This window comes from Suncus etruscus, chromosome 15 (assembly GCF_024139225.1).
Source record: "Suncus etruscus isolate mSunEtr1 chromosome 15, mSunEtr1.pri.cur, whole genome shotgun sequence".
Taxonomy (NCBI): Eukaryota; Metazoa; Chordata; class Mammalia; order Eulipotyphla; family Soricidae; genus Suncus; species Suncus etruscus.
Window position 1 is genome coordinate 15,381,128 of NC_064862.1, and position 23,377 is coordinate 15,404,504.

General features: G+C 35.5%; 1 protein-coding gene across 1 annotated transcript in view; it reads left to right on the top strand.

Moving 5' to 3' along the window:
* GRM1 (glutamate metabotropic receptor 1) overlaps positions 1 to 23,377 on the top strand; it is a 504,561-nt gene that overhangs the window by 117,111 nt on the left and 364,073 nt on the right. Inside the window, exon 3 of the mRNA XM_049789321.1 lies at positions 20,315 to 20,564. Within this exon, the coding sequence (XP_049645278.1) occupies positions 20,315 to 20,564 (250 nt within the window). The remainder of the gene's footprint in view (positions 1 to 20,314; positions 20,565 to 23,377) is intronic.

Genomic DNA, 23,377 nt, shown 5'->3' on the forward strand with positions numbered 1-23,377 from the left:
AAACAAAACCAAAGAAGAGCTGAATCAATTTTATTATTCTGTCACTTTTTTAGTATCTATAAACATTAATATTGCTCCCTGGAGTAAGTCATACTTTGTTTTAACTTTAATGAAACAGAATAGTCAGGACACCAAGACATAGCAAGTGGTTTAACTGGCTTAACATGGTTTAATAACTTCTCTATTAAAAACAATTCCTTTCTGATCATATTTAGACATCATTCACACAGATTCTAACCCTTTGCTCAAAGGGGAGAGACTTTAATGGGCCAAACATCCTGGCCTCAAACTAAAGTGCTTTCCTGTCACTGAGAAGTGATAGCCTGACAGATAGTCTTGCCCTTGTAGGAATTTTACAGCAAACAGAAGATGAAAACCTTTTGTATCCTTTCATAGGTCCAAGGCTCAATAAATGATGAATAGTTCCCAAACTAAATCTCAACGTCTTTGAAAGAGAGAGACAGAAAGACATAAAGAGACAGAGAGACATACAGAGACAGAGTGAGACAGAAAGACAGAGAGAGAGAAGATATGATGGAACACATGTATCAGATGTCAGGTCATCAAACAGGTCATCTATATATACATGTTATTTAATCTCATGTAGCTATCATAGGCACTACCATATGACAAACCTACAGTCAGTTTTGTTTAAGGACAGTAAAATTTAAGAACAATAAAATTAGCATGTCTTATTTCCCTCAGGATGGAAAAATTGTTACATTTTTATTGAGAGTTTATTTTCCTTCAGGAAAACTTTTCCAAATATTTCAAAGTAAGCAGTGCTTGGCATGCTAATTAACTTTTTAAAAGCATTTTATTTTAAAAATATTTAGACATCATGATTTACAAAGTTGTTTACAGTAGTATTTCAAGCATACAATGTTTCCACCTCCAATTCCACTACCCACGGGCTTGTCCCTTGACCAATGAATCCAGCTTCCCTTCTACCCCTTACATAACTCCTTGATAGATACTTTTTCCATTTTAATTATTTTAGTTTAGATTCCAAGCTTTTATTTCTGTTGTATCTAGTAGTTGAGTTATCAATAATTCTTGGTCTCTATTCCACAAATGAACCCAAGGCCATTATGTTCAATTTCTAATACCTATGTATTTTCATTTAAAATTTTTATTAGCAAAATGATGTATGAGAATTTATAGGTAAATTTACAAGGATATTAGAGAAATAAGTAATAAAATATAAAAATAAAAGTGTAATTCTATTATCTAAAAAGATTGCTACTAGTTCTTAGTATAATAGCCAGAATATGGAAGCAACCCAAATGTTCAACAATAGAAGGGAGGATAAAGAAAATGGTATATATATACACAAAGGGGAATACATATAGTCATAATACAAAAGTAAAATTATGTAGTTTTCAGAAACTTGAATGAACTTGAAGGGCATTGTACTGAGCAAAATTAGTCAGAGGCCGAAATATAAATACAAGATGATTTCAGTCATTGATGGTACATAGAAAGAAGAATCAGAATATTATCAATTGATAATAGATCTTGGCTACTTGAAAAGAAAGATTTCTACTAATATTTATGTGTATATTTTAAACTTTTATGTGAATGCAAATGAAATGCATACATATTAAGATTAGCTTTGTATTCTATAATATTTTAATTTATGTAATCTAAAGCACTCCCTAATTGAAGAAAAAAGATTTTTTTTTTGTGGTTTTTGGGTCACACCCGGCAGTGCTCAGGGGTTATTTCTGGCTCCAGGCTCAGAAATTGCTCCTGGCAGGTACAGGGGACCATATGGGGTGCCGGGATTTGAACCGATGATCTCCTGCATGAAAGGCATGAAAGGCCTTACCTCCATGCTATCTCTCCGGCCCCATTTTTTTTTGTATTTTTATTATTTGCTATGGTGGAATTTTGTGGAAATTAAAATTATTTTCTGAAAATGAAGTTTCTGAATTAAAAAATTATCATAAAGGCAAAATCTCCACCTAAAAGATACTTTATACTATATGCTACAACTAGTGGTATATGAATGCTTTCCCCCATGAACTCAAACTAAAGTGAAAAGTGATTTAAAAGTATTCTATTTGTTATCAGTTTTGACTATTTAATAACCATTTAAAAAAGGTTGCTACCTTCAATGAATCAGTGACGCTCAGAGATTACTCCTGACTCTTCGCACAGATATCACTCCTGGCTTGGGGGACCATATGGGACACCAGGGGCTTGAACTGCTGTCCTTCCTAGGTCAGCCTCTTGCAAGACAAATGCCCTACCACTGTGCCATCACTCTGGCCCTGAATCTGTTAATTTTATTTGATAACCCTTTTGGTTCTGTTTTTGTTCTGGGGTCACATCAGACAGTGCTCAGAGTTACTCCTGACTCTGCACCCAAGGATTACTCCTTCAAATGCTTGGGGGACCATATGGGGATCTGGGGTGTATGTATCAAACCTAGGTAGGCCACATACAAGGCAAATGTCCTATCTCTTCAGTCTTCCATGTAAAATCTTAAATAGAAAAGTGCTGCTTATTTAAAAAAAGATTATACATCTACTTTTGTATTTTCATTCTACTCACATTTTTCTTTCTCTTAACTTCTTTGCCAGCTTCATAAATAACTACAATTAGAGAAGCAACAGCTTCCATTATTGCATGAAACTGTAAAATGGATACAATGAGGAAGTTAAGGGTTGAATTTAAAGAAGACTAAGTGATAGGACTCAATAAGACTAAGAGAAACACACTGAATGCACTGTGTAAACATCCTAAGTCCAAAAATAAAACAGTGAAGTAATTGTTTTGTTCAAGTGTGGCAGAAAAAAATTATTCTAGGGACAACCTGGGAACAAGGTGACCATGAGTGGAAAGTAAAGTACTGCAGTTAAAGGAACAATCACGAGCCTGGATTTTATAAATAGGAACATGGAAATGGGGGGATGTAAACCTCTTAGGTCAATGCCTTATGTCCAATTTTTGATTCTAAAACTTGAGAGAGAGAGAGAGAGAGAGAGAGAGAGAGAGAGAGAGAGAGAGAGAGAGAGAGAGAGAGAGAGAGAGAAATGGAGAGTAAAAATAGGAATAGTTTTCTGGTTCCTATCTATGTGTCTTTCTATGTGATACTATTTCTTGCAGATATTAACACCTGTAATAATAATCATGAATAGCCCCTGAAAAAAATTAAGCTTCATTTTACTTGCAAGGAAATGAAAGCTTATAGATGAACTGTATAAGGTCATCTGTTTCCTCATCAAGGATACAGAGTTCAAACCAAGTTTGATCCACTTTTAGACTCATCTCCAATAATAAGGTGTAGCTGAAAACATTCCACAGCAAAAGAGAAAACATGTTGACCTTAATTCTATATCTAGAGATGATAGTCCCATTTTTATAAATTTACTTCTTCTGCTTGCTATGTATAGTATAGTTAGAATGAGGGTTAAAACCAATAGAAAGAGAATACTTTTTGTTCTCAGTGACTAACTTGCAAGGCAATTCCTTCACTGACCTTGCACATAAATTCCCTTGCCTGCTCTAAGGCAAATGATGACTCAGTCTCCTCTGACTGACCAGATCTACAAAGCCAACAGCAGGTATGCAGATGGAAGAAGGGAGTTAGAACATTGTCCAGCTATGAAGTGGGAGACTGAAAATAAAGGTTATCAGAAAAGATACAAGTTGGAAATAGTTGTTTCTCTAAATTATACATTCCAAAAGAAAATTATAGTATCAGAACAACAACAGGAGCAGCAGCAACAACAACAACAACACAATAATGCTAGATTCAAAGCAACTGACTCTTGACTTCACAAAAAAATAATGAAGAAATGAACACACACACACACACACACACACACAGAGTTGTTATTGTTTTGGAGCTGCACCAGATGGTGCTCAGGGACTTCTACTAGAAACAATTCTTCGAGGCCTCTTCTAATAGTGCTCAGAAGATAGGCAGACCCTGGGATCAAACCTGGACCTCCTATATGCAAAGCACACACGTAGTGTATTGAACTAACTTCTTGGTCCTATTTGTAGTATAAATGATTTAGGTCAAAAAGAATTTACTGATAGTGAGAATTGTTTAATATTAAATTATGAAATCTATTGAATTATGAAATTCATTGAATACATTATAAGTGTTGTATTTTTAATTTTTATAACGTATTTATTTAAGCACCATTGTTAGAAACATGTTTGTAGTTGGGTTTCAGTCGTAAAAAGTACACACACCCCTTCACCAGTGCAACATTGCAAAATTCCCACCGCCAACGCCCCTATTTTTCTCCACCCCCATCCCCTGCCTATATTCGAAACATTGTATGTCTAAAATTCAACTATGAACAACATTGTGATAGTGTTTTTAAATGGTATATTATTTGTTTAATATGTGCAAGGAGCCATAGAAAGAAGTATCATGTACATGTTCTAGTCTTTGACCTAAGGGATTCTTTAAGGGAGAAGCTGAGTCTACTCTATTCTAATATCAAGTACAGAATGTAGGAATGAAATAAAGAAGGGATTTAATGAGCTAGAGCACAATCTAATGGATTTTTTTATTGTAAGAATTTATTCAAGGGCCCGGAGAGATAGCACAGCGGCGTTTGCCTTGCAAGCAGCTGATCCAGGACCTAAGGTGGTTGGTTCGAATCCCGGTGTCCCATATGGTGCCCCCGTGCCTGTCGGGAGCTATTTCTGAGCAGATAGCCAGGAGTAACTCTTGAGCACCGCTGGGTATGGCCCAAAAACCAAAAACCAAAAAAAAAAAAAAAAAAAAAAGAATTTATTCAAGAGACAAAATTGATTAACATATTGACGTGAACTAACAACATAATATAGTAACATAACATAACATATAATATAATTAATATAATAATACATGTAAGTCAAAGAACATTTCTGATTAAAACACAATTTTTTTTATCGTAATGGCTTACATTATTAGAGGCATTTTATTTTTTTTTCACAAATCTTACATAGTGATATTTAAGGTACACAGTGACAATAAATGAGGGCCTTTCCACCACCAGTGTTGTCCTCCCTTCATCCCTGTTCCCAAGCATATATCCCTTATCTCCCTCCTTTATCCCCCAGAATGCTAGTGTAACTAAAAGCATATATGCAGTTCCAGATATTTTTACTAGTGGTTTCTTAAAGGTTTAGAGTCAAAGGAGCACTGTATAAACAATGTTAGAGTGGCAATTATCGTTTGAATGGGCCCACCAAAGTATGGGGGTCATGGAAAGGAAAAACTTTGGCCTAAGTATACGGAGACCCTACCCCTGAAATTTCCTGACATAAAACCATTTCTAGGCTCCAGGGAAACTAGTTTGTCCAATCCCGATCATTGTCTGTAGTGCCCATACAGTTATATTTTTCACAGTCTCTGTTGTTGGTATCATGTTTCTGTACTGAAGATCCTGGAATCTGTATATCCTACATTGATGTAGGATGGTGCGGAGTAGCGTCTAATTTCAACTCAGAATTAAAGGGCAATGCAGAAAGCCCTGTCCAGTACGCAGGTCGCTATTGTTGTTTAAATCTTCTCAGTGTTAAGGGAAAACTCTTTTGAGTAAATCGATGTCGGAGCAGCGGTAGGGTCTCCCCTGGTAAGGATTGCTTCCAGGTGATGTCATAGAAAACTTTGGATATTTCGTAGATGGCTTCCCTGGTTCAGGGGTGACTGGAAAATGCCCAAACCTCTGAGGCCTGTGCCAGGTCATCATGTCAATGTTCAGGGTGCAAGGTTCCATTGCACCACAAGATTTGTGTGTTCCTATCTCTATTACATAAGAACTTATTTGTATGTATAGTATTTTCCATTTTAATGTGCTCATGCAAACAAGGAATAATACCAACTAGCGTTATCAGCGCATAAGGGGGCCGCCAGAACAAGTCCAACAATCCCCGTGACCTAGTTCAAACATAAGCATTAAACTGAGGGACTCTTTCACCAACATTCCTTATTGAACAGTTCACAAAGAGAAAAAAAGATAAAAAGTGGGGGAAAATAAACAATCTAACTTAAGACAGTGGATACAATTGTCACCGTTTAAGAAAATTTGTGTGTTCCCATCTCTATAAGATAAGAATGTGTTTGTATATAATTTCCCATTTTAATGTGCCTATGCAAAGAAAGAACAGTATCACATGTCAAGATTGGAGCCAACAGGGATGCTAGAACAAGTCCAACAATCCAATTGACTTTTTAAAAGTTAAAAGAGGTGAGGTTATTTCCCTTTTTATTCATTTTTTGGGTAAGTGAAAAAATAACCTACATATTTTCCCCATTTGAATGCCTCTTCTCATGTAAATAAGATAGAAAATATATAATGAATTATATTCAATGCCATTCGATGATTAAATAATTTTGAAGATGTACTAAATGTACTAATAGATTCAAAACTGGTTCAACATGGTGGCTGGAATGTTACTCTATCAACCCAAGGAAGTTCAGATTTTTCTTAAACATATGCTCTATTTTTAAGAACAGAAGAAAAACAATCAATATATTTTGCCAAGATAACAGTATATACAGGCTTTTATACAGTTTATATAGAATAGTTTTAATTAATTTTTACCCTATAGAATTGTGCTATACGTTCTTACAAATCAATATTTTATGAGTATATACCTATTGATTTTTTGAATAATTATATTTAACTTATCCAACATCACATATAACTGAAATTTTATAGTTGTAGCCATCATTTACAGCCTCGATAGTTTTTATGATTGCTCTCATTTCAGCACTTTTTGTAACTTTTCTCTTCTATAGGCTGTCATTAAATTATTTCTATCTAAAAATATTATTTCTATCTATTTATATTGTTCCACTACTTTTTTGGGAGTGAGGGATTTTGGGATATAGTCAATGGTGCTCAGGGTTATTCCTGGCTCTGAACTCAGGAATTACTCTTGGCAGGCTGAGGGGATTATATGGAATGCTGCCATTGAATCCCAGCATACTACTGGGGTTCATTGGCCATACTACTTTCATTATTACTCAGAGAATAGGTCTTTATAAGCTCTATTTATCTTATAAACATTTCCAATTCATATTCAGTGTTATAGAATTTCCTGATTTACATAATATCTCAAGTTTATAATAGAATGATAATAGAATAGAATAGTTTCTATTATATTCTATATAAATAGAATAATAATGATAGAAATAAAGATATTACAACATATTTTAATTTTATAATATAGTTTTTGTCAGATGTCTTTCTCAGACTCTCTAGGTTTTAAGCAATATCATAACAGTGATAAAGCCTGTTGCAAAATCTGTTACCACACAGCAACATATAACACATTTCCACATTGCAGTCTTGTAGTGGTATGCCATATGCTTCACTAGAGATCCATAAAATAGAGTGTAATTCCATAAACTACGAACCTTCTGCTCCACTGGGACATATCTATTTCTTCTCTTTTAAAATATCTTTTACCAATTCAAATTTATTTCCATTTACCCTAAAAGTAAATCACTTGCTTATATTGTTCAGTGTACAGCTTTTTTTCTTTTTTTCTAATTTCTTTTTTTTCTTTTTTTTTCTACTTTCTTTTTTTCTACTTTCTTCTTTCTTCTACTTTCTTCAAGTGTGTGTGTGTGTGTTACTTTTAAACTAAAATCTAGAGTTAGAATTGTTCATTTCCACTAAGACTATTGTGTGGTGCTTGTCTTTATTGCTGTAGTGCTCACTGTATATTTAATTTGATATTTCTTTCTATATTGTTGTGGTGTTTCAATTACCTTTTCCATGTCCTCTCTCAAACTGAGATTGAAAGCCTCTAGAAGGTCTCTGCCCATTTTCAATGTATTTGACTTCTTTTTTTATTTATTTTTTATTTTTTCTTATTTTGTATCCCATTCTATTGCTTTTCTTTCCTTCAAACAAAACCACATAACTCGATTTATCTAGCTTTGCCTCTTTTATAGGGGGAAACAAGGGAGGTTACCAGGACCAAACAGATATATGACCACTAATAGTAAGCTAGACAAAGAGGGGTCCACCTACTCTATCAGCCTGGGGGGTGATGGTGGGGTATATGGGTTGCAGAAAGGGAACTGGGATGTGGGGAGGACAAATTTGGTGATGGGTATTCCCCTGATTCAATGTTAATATGTACCTAAAATACTACTGTGAAAGATATGTAAGCCATTATGATCACAATAAAAATTTAAAAAAAATTGTTCATTTCCCATGTATCATATATGGTTCAGCATTGTTGCTATTTTTATGTGTTTTATCATACTTTCACAACTATATATATGTATTTAAATTATCTTTATTTAAACACCATGATTACAAATATGATTGTAGTTGTATGATTACAGTCATGTAAAGAACACCCCCATTCATCAGTGCAAGATTTCCACCACCAATTTCCTAGATCTCCCTCCTTTCCACCCCACCCTCACCTGTACTCGAGACAGGCTTTCTATTTCCCTCATTCATTCACATTGTTTTGATAGTTTTCAGTGTAATTATTTCTCTAATTGCACTCATCACTCTATGTGGTGAGCTTCATGTCATGAGCTGCACCTACATGGGTAAATGGGGGGAAATAAGGATTATGACTGAGGCAGTAAAAGATTAGATATGAGCTTTGTGGGGGCAGTATCAAGGTCACAATACAAGATGGATATTATACATATATAAACTATATGCATACAATACTATCAATATATTTTCACAACTATATTTTAAGTCTGGATACGAGACTATGTAAACTTGATTAGAATCATGTGCAATTTGAGTACAATGTTAAACCTCATATCTACTGCTCTATGACCTTGGGAAAGTATTCTAGCCTCTTAGAGTTTGTTTGTTTGTTTTAGTTTTTGGGTCACACCCAGCGGTTCTCAGGGGTTACACCTGACTGTCTGCTCAGAAATAGCTCCTGGCAGGCACGGAGGACCATATGGGACACCGGGATTCGAACCAACCACTTTTGGTCCTGGATCCGCTGCTTGCAAGGCAAACGCCGTGTGCCATCTCTCCGGGCCCTCCTCTTAGAGTTTTACAAGCGTTTAGTATAAAAGTTTTGGGACCAGAGTGATAGCGCAGTGGTAGGGCATTTGCCTTGCAAGTTGACCAAGGCTGACCAAGGACGGACCTGAGTTGATTCCCAGCGTCCAATATGGTCCCCCAAACCAGGAGTGATTTCTGAGCGCATAGGCAGAAGTAACCCCTGAGCGTCACTGGGTGTGGCCCAAAACCAAACAAAAAAGAGTTTGTTATATAAGTTTTATAAGTGTTTATTATAAACAATTATCTATAAATGTGTTTATAATTTTTATAGAGTACTCTAATGGGTAAATAAAATTAGAGTCACATAGTAAATATTCATTAAATTGATGTAAAAGCCAATGTTAAATATTTCTAGATAATTCTTTAAATATAGAACCTAGAAAAATTTTCACATGTTGAGATTAATAGTTTTTTAGTTGAATGAAATAGAAACTATCAAAACTAAGAATTTACAATTACATCTACTTTTATTTTTAAAGAGCTTTATTATGTATGTCAATTATATATTGATAATTTCTTCTACAGCTTACATAAAGTGTCCACATAACTACTTAATTTTGTTGTTTCTTGCTAGTGCATTTGTTTTAGTGATTCATATTATATATGCAAGTGATAACATCTTGTAATTGTCTTCACGTTCTCACTTATTTTATTTAGTGTAACATATCAAATATCCTTCATTTTCTCAAAAGGTGATTTTTTTTGTTTTTGTTTTTGGACCACACCTGGCAGTACTTCGAGGCTTTATGCTCAGAAATTGCTCTTGGCAGCCTTGGGGGAATCATATGGATGCCGGGGATTGAACCCCAATTAGGCCACATTCAAGGCAAATGCCCTACTTGCTATGCTTTCACTCTGGCCTCCACAATGTAATTTTTTTTTTCGAGCTTTACTCCTCCATAAAGCTTTCTTTACGAGTGGTAAAGCTCTCCAGAAATTAGTCCCCTGCTGAAAATACAAAGCAGCTGCGTCCTGAAGCCTAGAGCTTCTCACAATGTAATTTTTTAATGGCAAAGTAGTAATCTGTCAAATATGCGCTCAGAAATTGCTTCTGGCTTGGGGGACTATATGGAATGCTGGGGATTGAACCACGGTCCTAGATGGCCATGTGAAGACAAACGCCCTACCGCTGTGCTGTCACTCCAGCCTCTGATTCTATATTTTGGCTATTGTAAATAATATTTCTATGAACAGAGTAGTAAAAATATCCTTTCAAATTAGTCTTTATATCTTTATAAAGATAACTTTTAAAGTGTAAAAATTTATAAAATACAAGCTACTGTTCTTACTATTTCTCTTGCACATATATCTGTTATAGAAAATATTTTGTTAGGCCACATCTTTTAGGCATATGGAGTTTAAAGATCAGGGAGCAGTTGAACATAGTCCAATGCTTGATATTAATCTCTTTGTAAATTAATATAATAAATAATTCCTATCTAAACAGAAAAATATGAGGAGAAAATCAATGCAAATCTGAGCTGTTGTCTAAATTAAACAGGCAATTTTTTTAGGTTTTGAAAGTATGTATATTGATTACTTTCTTACTGGGAAAAGAAATTAATCAGCTAGTAAGCAAGGCATCAGCCATTCCAATTTTAATACAATTATTTATGCCCAGTGTTGACCCATTTCACTCCTGTCTGGATCAACTTCCTTGATTATAAACTGTGGAGTTTTAGACACCAAATCCAAAACCAACTACAACAGAATCGATACCCAATCTACAACAGGCTTGACACAGAAGGGACCACTTGTACTAGCAGCCCGGGAGGCAAAGGAGGGGTGATATGGGATGCATGCTGGGAACAGGGGTGGAGGGAGGACAACTTTGGTGGTGGAAATGCTCCTGATTCAATATCACTATGTACCTAAAATACTACTGTGAACAATTTGTAATCCACTTTGGTCAAAAAAATTATTAATAAAAATTAGCATAAAAAGCTGAGGAGTTTGAAGAGAGTATGTCTGTTTGTAATATTAAAGGTGTATAATTCTCATTTGAATGCATAAATAATCTTTTCTCATTTAGTCTGCTTGTATTTTGATCAAGAAATAAAATTGTTTTTCTACTTGATACCCCAAAGTGGCCATTTTAGCAATAAAGTTATTCCCCTTTCAATATCATCCTCTGATAAACTCACATTGCCTATTTTTTTTTTAGATATTTGGCTAGTGATAAACTTAAGTATTCCCAAATTCGTATTCATTGTGAGAAATCAGCATCTAATCAGCACCTCTTCTTTGTACATACATATGTGGCATTCACTTGCCAGTGGTAGTTTTCTCCACTATAATCAATCACTGTATCTTGTCTAAATCATGCTATCTTTCCACAGTTCATGTGGTTGGGGACTTTGTGATTCACTGATTTTTCCATTTGAGTTTCAATGGACTGGATTAATCCACTGAAGTATGTTAAATTAAAAGGCAAATAAATTAATTTATGTCCTAGGGGGTATATGCTCCAAAATAAAATTGCTGGTTCATATAGCAACTCAATTCTATATTTTCTTCGTATTGTTTTCCACAGATATTGAATTAGACAATATTCCCACAGCACAGTTCTTACTACTTTTGACATGGTCCATTTTCATTGTTGTGAGATGATATTTCATTGTCATCTTGATTTAGATTTCCCTAATGATCAATGATGCTGAGCATTTTTTCATGTGTCTATCGGCCTTTTCCCAGTCTTCCTCTGAGAAATGTCTGTTAATTTTCTCTCCCCATTTTTTGATAGGGGTTGATCTTTGATAGGGGTTGACTTTATATATCCTGGATATCATTCCTATATCTAGTGTATTAATTTCAAATATATTTTTCTATTCAATTAGCTGTCTTTTAGTTTAAGCCTGTTCCTTTCACCATGAGTAGCTCTTTAATTTGAAGTAGTTACATTTTTATCATTAATTTTGCATTTAAAAAGTTCCATTTTATCTTTAATTTTGTTGTCTTTGGCAGATAGATACCTTTGAAGATGCCTTTGAGATTCAAATCTTGAAGCACTCTACTTATATTTTCCTCATCGTGTTTTAGAGTTTTCTTTTTTTTTTTCTTGGCTTTTAGGCTATACCTGGTAGCATTCAGGTGTTACTCATGTTCTGTGCTCAGAAATTACTCCTGAAGAGTCTTGGGAGTTCTTTATAGTTTTCAATAAAATCGTAGGTCTTTGATTTACTATGAACTGACTTTTGTAGAAGGTGCGAAATATGGATCTAGTTTTAATATTTTTTTTACACATAGTTATATAGTTTTCTTAGCACCATTTGTTGAAGAGGCTATCTTTTCTCCACTTCGTATTCTCAGCTTCTTTACTGACAATTAACCATCTCTATCTATGGGGTTTTGTCTTTGGGTTTTCAATTATGATGCACTGAATAAAAAAGACTATCTTTATTCCAGTGCCATGCCTGTTGACCACTATAGCATTATAATAGAGTTCCAAATTAGGTAATTTAAAACCTCCCACTTTATTAGTTTCAATATGTTTTTAGCTATTTAGTTAAGAATTTTTTGCATGAATGTTCATCAGGGACATTGGTCTGGAATTTCCTATTCTGGAATTGTCTCTGCTTGCTTTTGCTATTAGTATAATATCAGATTCTATAACATTCTATGAATCTGACTATTAGAAAAGATTCTTGTGTCTTGAATATTTTAGACGAGCTTAAGGAGTAAAGGCTCCATAATTTTCTTTGAAAGTTTGAACCAGTTAACCCATCTGGACAAGACTTTTGTTCTTGGGGATATTCTCAATGAAACCTTTGATTTTCTTACTTGTGATTTGTCTGCTTATGTTTTCTACCTCTTCCTCTTTCAATTTTGGAGATATCATGACTCTAAGAAACTGTCAATTTCTTTTAGGATTTCCAGCGTAAGCACAGAAAGTTGTTCACAGTAACCTCTCATTATATTTTGAATTTCTTAAAAATCTGTTGTAATTTCTGTTCCTTTGTCTCTGATACAGGTGATTTCCTCTTTGATTAAGTTGCTATTTTAGAAGTGTTTTGTTCAACTTCCAAGTGTTGGAAATTTTCTTCATTTTTCTACTTTCATGACTTTGTGGTCTGAGAAGTTAGTTTGTATGATTCAGTATTTGCGAATGTATGTATTTGAGTTATGCCCATATGAAGGATATATTCTGAAGAACATTGCATATGCTTTATAGAAGAATGTGTATTCTTGTTTTGGGGATGCAGATTCTAATATGTTTCACAATTCCACATCTTTTAGTACCTTGTTTAGGGCTCTTTTCATCTTATTGTATTCCTTCTAGTTGATAGATCTAGTGGTAATAATTGGTTTTTGAGGTCTCCCACTTCTAACTAGATTTTATCATTGTGTTTCTTTGGGCTTACTAGCAGATATTTTTAAAATTTTGTTGGAACTTATTTAGTGCATAAATGCTGATGACATTTTATTTATTATTCTCTTAACCAATAAGTAGTATCAATCACTGTCTCTAATTACTTCCTTTATATTGAATGGAAAATGGTCTAATATAAGTATGACTGCCCAGCCTTTTTGTTTGTCATTGGCTCATATAATTGTTTTCAATCCTTTTACTCTACTAACTGTTCTTTCCTTTCTCTTTTTCCACTCATTCTGGTAATCTAATGATTCAAATATTATTCCTCTTGCTGTTATCTATCACAAATCTTGCATTCTTTTCCATTCAGGAATTTCTTTTATTAGTTTATCATTTTTTATTGGTGATGGTTAATATTTTATCTTCAGCATTAGTGTAGGATGACCATGTCCCCCATATGTTAAATTCTCTTGCTATGACTTGCTATTGCAATCTTTAACTCCTTTAATTCCACTTGGATTGACTCTGATACCCTAAATCTGTTCATTTTTCTCTTGATTGAATTTTTCTTCAAGTGCTTGCTTTATTTCCATGACCATCACATGCAGCATTGATTTGAGTCCCTATCAATGAGGCTTGATGCTTTATCTGAACTTCATGGTTTGCCAGGGTTTTTTCCCCCTTATGCCATAGCATGCAAATTCTGTTGTTCCAACATTGTCCTTAAAGATTTGTGAGTGCTGTGATTTGAGCTTCAGATTTCCAAATATCTGAGACTTCATCTGATTTGTTATCTTTTCCAAGTGGCTACTCCTGATAATCTGTTAATATAACAATATCTGCACCGTTGAAATGTTATTTCACTAGCCATGCAGGTGAGTATCTAATATTTCTGTTTTCACAGTAGGTTTATTTTAGAGATACTTGAGGAAGAATATCAGGACTACCAAACCTTAGAGTAAATGGGGTGAAGGGATGAAATTGTTGCATGAATGCTGTATTCATGCCAGTTGGGGTTGAAAGAAGAGTGGTGGGCCTTTCTATGTCTGCAGGACCCAGGAAGTGGTCATAAACAGGAGGTCATAGACAAGAGATTATAAGAGAAGCATCAAAGAGGGAACAGGGTCAGGGCCCCTGATGGATCAGTTTAAGGTCATGTTATTAAACATGTCATGGAAATAATTTTCATAGTGAATAATTTCTAGGGGGAAATAAATAAAAATTATCCTCAGATATGTATGTGGGTATCCCTTTCCCCAACTTCTTATTTATCCCACCTGAATGATCAGAAGTGCACACACCTGGAATGGGCATGTAGAGGAGTCTAAATGGGGAAGAGAGACAGGATAAGAAGGAGAGTTAGAGAGAAAAGTGTAGGAGAGGTATCATCATCAGATATTCGGCATTAGATTCATTATCACCAATTCAGTATCAGATTCAGCATTAGCATTTGAGCATCATCAAAGCAGCAGCAGCAGTAGCTTCACCAAAGGGAGTTAGTCAGCTAGGAAGCCTGGAAAAAGCAGCTGAAAGGGAGACAAAGGCTGAGAAAACCAGGAGTAAAGAAGTAGCTGCTAGGAAAAGGCTTAGTATAAAATGCCATGTGAGGAGGTGTGCATGGTAGGGACTGTGAAATAAAGGTGGCTAACTTCTGGAACTTCATCTGACTGCTTTGTTAATCTCTCTGCCTTCACCCTGCAACCTTCAGACCCACCAGACCCTAGGGGCTGCCAGAGCTGGGTCGAGCTCAGAGGGGCCTCATCATCCCCCTACCAACAATAGGGCTCATTAATTTAATTAAGACAACAATGTATATCAATAAAAAATAAATGGAGGATTTGGATTTACTGGAAAGTTCTTTCTAGCTAACTAATCATGAAAGGTTTTTAAGAGATGGCAGTATTTAAGTTGAAACATAACATGAACATCTGTAGAAGAGAATGTTTTCAGGTCATTACCTGAAAAAAGCTAGCACAGAGACATGAGAGAGTTTAGGATGATATAGTAAGGAAAAGAAGGCCAGATGAGTAGGTAAGAGAGATGAGACTTAACAGGCAGGTATGGGATTGGACAAATTGAAAGGCTCAAGATATGCACAACGTGGCATCCTGACAGAAATAGTTTTAGAATTTTTTTTTTACAATTAAAAAAGCCTTTCAATAGAGCAGTGATATAATGTGATTTATACTATAATAGACTGTTCTATTGGCCTATGGTGGAATGAATCATTAGAAACAAGTGGAAGCAAAGAGATAATCTAGGTGCTAGGGCAATTATCTCAGCAATAATTTGCAAAAGAATCATCTAAAGTTTTAGAAATGGATTTAAGGTGGTGAAGGTTGTAATTTCAACCTGTGTTATATTCTTCTCCTCCAGTAGGCTTGTATATCTGTCCACCTTCTCTTCCACCTAAGTACATGACATCACCAGTGAAAGATTTGCTGGACATGGACATGAACTCCTCAGGCCCTAGAAATTATCTTTCACTCATAACTATGAAAAATAAGCATCAATTAATAGTTTAGGAAATGGACACATGATGAATCTCATAATGTTTAGCACCAGTTCATAATGTAGTTTAGTGCTGGTAGAAATGTTGAATTTTACATTGTTGTAGCAGAGGCAATGTATTATGATTACAGATAAATTAAATTAATACTGGCAGGGGCCATAGAAATTGCACAGTGGATAAGTTGCTTGCTTTGCATATCGGAAATTAAGATTTTTTAAAATTTGAACCACACCTGGTGACGCTCAGGGATTATTCCTGGCTATGCACTCAGAAATTGCTCCTGGCTTGGGGGGCCATGTGGGACATTGGGGGATCAAACCTGTCCTGGGTCAGCCACATGCAGGGAAAATGCCCTACAACTATGCCATCACACCAACACTGGGAAATTAAGATTTGATGTCTTTCACCCTAGATGGTCACCTGAGCATTGCCAGGAATAATACTTGAGCACACAGCCAGTGTGCCACCCCCAACAAAATAAGTAATAAAAAAGTAACACTCTCAACTATGAAAGTGTTTGTACTACCCCTGGTTTATCTTGGGGCTCTGAGTTAATAGAACCTCTCTTTTATGACTGAAGTATGGTTCAGGACCTAAGCATAGTCATATTAGTGGCTAGAATGTGGTACCTAGAAAGGGATATGTAGAATCAGAAGATGAAAAAGAATATGTTTTGAAACTCTTAAGTATATCCGGAGATTTTTTTGCCCCTGGCAAGCTTGCTCAGAAAAAAGTAAAACTTGTCATGGATGAAGATGAAGACAATGATGATGATGAAGAGAATGATGAACATGATTTTGGTAATGAAATAACTGAAATAAAGCTAATATAAATTTATAGTGATGCTCCAACTGAAAACCCACAAAATTTAAATCAAATTAGAAAAGGCTCAAGACTATCAACATCAATACCCAATGGCCAAAATCCTTCAAAAATATAAAAAATAACTCTAAAAAATCAAATAAACCAGTCCTTAGAAGACATTAAAGGAAAAATATAGCAAGAAAAGAAAAAAATAATGTGAGGGGGTGGAGTGGTGGCACAGAGGTAGGGCATTTGTCTTGAATGTGGCTGACTTAGGATGGACCACAGTTCAATACCTGGCTTCCCATATGGTCTCACAAGCCAGGAGCAATTTCAGAGCACATAGCCAGAAGTGAACCCTGAACATCACTGGGTGTGCCCACTCGCCACAATGTGAATACATTTCTAAAGTCAAAAGTCAACTAGGTGAAGAATTACTTCTGTTGATTGACAAGGTAGCTAGTCAAGATATCTGGTAATGGAGAAAGTATCTAAGTATCTTTAAATAAACAGTTTCTTTAAAAAATTCTGTCCTATCTTATGTCTGTAGCAATTGATGTCTGCTTTTCTTTTTAGAATAGAGAACTTTTCATATCATGTCTAATTTTTTTCCAGTGCCCATGGCCAAGGTCTTGGACAAAGCATCTTTAATTTTCCCAGATGAACTCCACTCTTTGGTTTAATTCATGTGTGGTAGAATACAGTAGTGGTGATTTCCAGACATGAAAATGGTGGGGAGACAAAAATATTCATGTGAAAAATAAACTCATTTTAATTAAAAAAAGAAATAAATTAAAGAGAAAATATTAAGATAATCTAGGAGACAGTCTACAGAAATGTATGTGGAATATTGGAAAAAAATCAAAACAGTTCTTAAATTTTATGAGTAATGCCATAAGATACTATCAGGTAAGTAGGAATGAGAAAAATTTCAATGTGAAGAGAAGTTATTATTATTATTATTATTAATTTATTAGTTATTATTTGGCCTTAGGGCCACACCTAGTAGCACAGAGGGATTCACTCCTGATCTGTTTAGAATCACACTTTGTAGGGCTTGGAGACCATATGTGATGCTAGTAGGTGATGAAATTTAGCTTGGCTGCATACAAAATAAGTGTCTTGTCCTCTATCCTATCTCTCCAACACTGAAAATTCTGCTTTAGATATATTAGAGTGGAGATATCGGTAAATGGATGTGTCAGGTAAGAGAGTATATTTATCCTTTGTTGCAAGAACAGTACAGTTTTCAGAACTATATTTGAAATTCTCATGATATAAAAATGGTCTTTGAAGAAATGTGACTGGATATGAAATTTAGAAGTCAGAATATCAAGAAAAGAGTTTTCTGAGGACCATATTCTGGCAGGCATTTAGAGTAAACAGAAAAGGACAATCTAGCAATAGAAACTGTCTATAAGTGATGGGGAAACCAAAACAGGGTGTGTCAAATCATCAAGAGAACAAAATATTTCTAGGAGAGTGTAGCCACTGCTGAATGCAATTTAGTGATTGATGAAGACAGATCCTGAGATATAACTACAGTGAAATGAGTGGTAACCTTGATAAAAGAATGCTTTGATAATAGAAGGCTATAAAGTTCTGGAAATAATAATGAAAGATAGTGAAACAAATACATTGGCCTTAGAAGCTATTGCCATAAGTTTTGTGAATGAGGTGGTAATTTAAGTTGCAGAGTCCTAGAATTTTTTTCTTCTTTTTGATGAACTCCATAAGAATATAGACTAATTGATTTTATAAGATTTGAAAGTGGCAGAATCTAATGTTAATAAGTAGGAGCTGACTTCCTTTAAGACAGAAACACTTGAAACCTTAAAGAATAAATTTTAGAGAATACAAATTATGATGAAGTTTCAGATGTTAGATGTTTATATGGTCAAATTAGCTTTTGTTTGATGGTTTCTGTCTTCCTATCAATATACAAAGTGAAAAATTTATCTAGAAATAGGTATATTGGTGGTATAAGTATTTTGGAGATGTAATTATATATTAAATAATTATGTTGATATAGAAAAATAATTTACATGGGAGATGTAGTCTAATATCCTGGCACTATTGAATGTGACCTTTAATATATATGCTCATGAATTTTTAACAAAAAACAGTTGGTGAGGTTGTGATTTTACACATGTTTAAGTGCTCAGATATAAATTTGAATAGAGAATGATTGGATTTAACTAGGATTAGGTTTTGTGAAAAGCTGTAAATACCAATAGCACAAAAATACAAGGCTCAGTCAGTGGTGGTAAATGCATGACTTTCATGGATGAGATTCAATTAAATCCTGGGCACCAGAAAAAGCAAAACAACAACAACCAAAACAACAAAAGGAAAGAAAACAGAGAATAGCCCATAAGACAGCTAAAGGACTGTAAGGAAATAATTATGAGGATAGGTTAAGCTGAGATAATATAAACATGAGAGGAGGAATTGGAAAATGAGACGAATAGATGTGAAGTTTTTAGAATGCTGAGAAAATATTGGACTGTAACTATAGAATATGTGAGTTGTAAAATGCATAAAGAGAAAAAGGAATGGACTGGGAATGTAGATCAAGAGACAAAGCTCATACCAGGCAGTGATGAGACCCCAGGTTCAATCTCTGGCACATCATGGCCTCCTAAGCAAAACGGAGTGACTTTTGGTGGCACCCAAGCACTAATGGCTGGATCCCAATCAGAAAATGTGTGTGGCTGGGGAGGGGAAGTTAGAATGGGATACTTGGCATCCTCATAAAAGATGTTGAAAAGATTTACTTTGACAGGTCAAAACTATGGCCAAAGAAGTATATGGCCTTGTATGAGTTCTTCACTTTTGTTATATGTTATTGAATAAATGATACTACTGGTACATAAAAATCAAAACATATGGGTCAGTCTTTCCTAATAGACTTCATTAGAGGATTGAATTTTTGATGAAGTATTGGATTTTGGCTAAAGACTGTCACTTTTTTTTTTTTTTTTGGTTTTTGGGTCATACCTGATGACACTCAGGGGTTACTCTTGGCTATATGCTCAGAAATTGCTCCTCACTTAGGGGACCATATGGGACACTGGGGATCAAACCCAAGTCCTTCGTGGGTTTGATGTGCAGGGCAAATGTCCTACCGCTGAGCTATTGCTCCAGTCTTTCTGTCATTTATTTTTGACCTGCTTCTTACTGACCTGGTCAAGATGTTCCCTTAGCTTTTTTCACTCTTCATAGAAATATTGCAGGTCCACCTATCACCTTGATGGCTCCCTCTTATTCTGACTGCCAGCAAGAGTAAGCTCTCCAAGAGACAAGCCTTTTCACTGTGCTGGTTGAACTTGCCACCTCAGTGCGCTGATCTCTCCCACATTGTTAAAAATCTGGGACAACCACTATTAATTATGCTTGTAAAATAGGGCACCTCATTTCTCAAAACTTGCTTCCCTGCAGACATTATAGCTCAGGTAGTTTCTGACTATTTGCACAGAGTTGAACATTTGATGACATTTGATTACTCTTTTTAATCCATTCATATCTTCCTTAGGTCCTAGTCATATTTACAGATTACTGGACAAGACTGTCCTTTGTCATTCTCGGGGACTCTTGGGCCCTTCTTCCAGCGTGGAAGAGCCGCTGCCACCACCTTGTCTTGAACATCTACTGCTTGTTTCTGGACAGGGAATTATGGAGAAAGTGGAATGGATGCTTTCAAAGAGCTGGCTGCCCAGGAAGGTCTCTGCATCGCCCATTCAGACAAAATCTACAGCAATGCTGGAGAGAAGAGTTTTGACAGACTGTTGCGCAAACTTCGAGAGCGACTTCCCAAGGCCAGGGTGGTGGTGTGCTTCTGCGAAGGCATGACTGTCAGAGGCCTCCTGAGTGCCATGCGGCGCCTTGGTGTGGTGGGAGAATTCTCACTCATTGGAAGGTAAGAATCAATCGGTCTCGCCTTCTCTTAAACACACACACACACACACACACACACACACACACACACACACACACACACACACACACACGCACGCACGCACGCACGCACACACACACACACACACACACACACACACACACCATGCACATTTGCACAGGTATGAGTGTTCATAAAATTGCTTATTTGACTCCACAGTGAAGAAGATATACCCCCACGGCTGCACATTTGTTCTGAGGTAGCTTGAGAGTTGGACTATTATAATTTTTCTGATAGCAAGGCAAAAAAAAAAATACGCAGTTGATCACCAGGTTTTACTATTAGGAGAAAGTGGTAAATTGTTGTCAGATTATGTGTGGTCCTAAAGAGTATTTTTCTTCTGTACTGTTTTCTCTTTCACTGGTCCTGTTCCCCAGAAGATAAAAGAAGAACTACATCTAAAAGCCAATTTGGTATTCATGTCCTCATGCTTCCAGAGCACAGAAATCTTTTTTTATGATAGAAAATTTGTGGTAGTAATCTACTAATAATGATAAAATACTACTAATAATGGTTTTCTGTTACATAATTACAACACTACACCCATCAGCAGTGTATCCACCTCCCTTTCCCAAGGTTCTCAAAGTCCCTTTTATTTTGTTTTATTTGTGTGTGTGTATTTATTTATTTATTTATTTTCGCAAAGTCCTCCATAAACTCAGTTGTATGGATTCATTCTCCCATTGTGTTGCATTTGGCCCTTTGTTGCGACCTTGCTGTGTATCATTATTTTTTTTTTTTGGCTACACCCCACAACACTCTGGGATTACTCCTAGCTCTGTGATCAGAAATTACTCCTGGCAGGCTTGAGGGACCATATAGGATGCCAGGGATTGAACCTGAATCAGCCTCTGGCAAGGCAAGTAAATGACCTACCCATGATGCTATTGCTCCATTCCCCTTTGCTGTGTATCAGAGAGATCCATTTGGTTTCTATCACTTTCCTTTTCACTGACTTAACTCAGAATGATATCTTTTAATTCCAATCATGGTTTTGTTCTTTCTTAGAGCTGCATAGTATTTCATTGTGTGCATGTATTTATATAGCATATATCACACACATATACACACACATATATATCACAGCTTCTTGATTCATTCATATTGGGCATTTTGGGTAGTTTTTATATATAGTCTACCGTAGTAAGTTTTGCAATAAACATAGGTGTGCATGTATACTTTTGAGTTGATGTTTTTGTATTTTAGTGCTATTCAGTTTGTTATTTCTGTAGTGGTAGGTGATATGTTTTAAAATGTCTGCTCTTTTTCTAGATTATATGTATATGTATGTGAATGGGTTTTCTATGTCACTTATTTTCATGGGTTTTTATATTTAATAAATCATCTTGCTTAATCCTCCATCTTTTATTAATATTCATAGAGAACCTAGCCTGTTAATTTTATCCCAAGGAATCTTCTGCGTTTACTTGAATGAAAATCTCCACTGACCTATGATTCTACCATATTCATCTTCCACATCTTTTCAAGAATTATTTTGTTGAAGAAGCAGGATTTACAAAGTTTTTGATAGCTGAGTTTTAAACATTTAGTTTTCTAGCTCCTATTCCACCACAGTGTCAACTTCTCTCCACAAGAGTCTCCACACAAGTTCCCTTCTACTTCAAAGTTGTTCACTTTGACAGCACATTATATATAATAAATATAATATAAATCAATAATAAATATATATAATACCATAATAAATAACATAAACATAAATATATATTGTTTTTTGGTTTAGATCTCATGTTTTCAATGCTTTTGACTCTGATTTGAATATAGAGCTATACCACTTCTTTCCACTATTGAGGTGCCTTAGCTCCTGACACCTGCTCCCCATTACTTTATCTTTTTGTTTTGTTTTGTTTTTTGGGCCACACCTGGTGACACTCAGGGGTTACTCCTGGCTATGTGCTCAGAAATCGCTCCTGGCTTGAGGGACCACATGGGATGCCTGGGGAACCTCTCTAAGCTAGAACAGGCAATGCAGATGCCTTACAGCTTGCACCACTACTTCGTCCCTACTTTCTTATTTTCTTATTTTACAAAGATTGGCCACACACACATTAGCCACATTAACACTCCTATAAGTAATAGTGAATTGTCTTGTGCTCAGTGGATGTCACTGGGTTTCAAGCTTTAGGAGATAGTAAACATTGAGTTAAGATTCCTTTCACGAGAAAAGGAATATAGGAGGGAGGCATCACTTTTCCCAACTTTAAATTGTATTACAAAGCAATAGTCATTAAAACAGCATGGAATTGGAATAAAGACAGACTCTCAGATCAGTGGAATAGACTGGAGTATTCAGAGAATGCTCCCCAGATATACAATCAATTAATCTTTGATAAAAGGGCAAGAAATGTAAAATGGAGCAAGGAATGTCTCTTTAACAAATGGTGTTGGCACAATAGGTCAGCCACTTGCAAATAAACAAATTCAGACCTCTAGCTAACACCATGCAAAAAGGTTAAATGCAAATAGATTAAAGACTTTGATACCAGACCTGAAACCATAAGGTATATAGAACAACATGTAGGTAAAACACTCCAGGGCATTGAGACTAAAGGAATCTTTAAGGAAGAAACAGCACTCTCCAAACAAGTTGAAGCAGAAATACACAAATGCTTCTGCACCTCAAAGAAAATAATGGCTAGGTTACAAAAAACACCCACAGAATGGAGAAGCTATTCACCCAAACCAATAAGATAAGTGCTAATATCTAAGATATACAAGGTACTGATAGAACTTAACAAGAAAAAAGCATATAACCC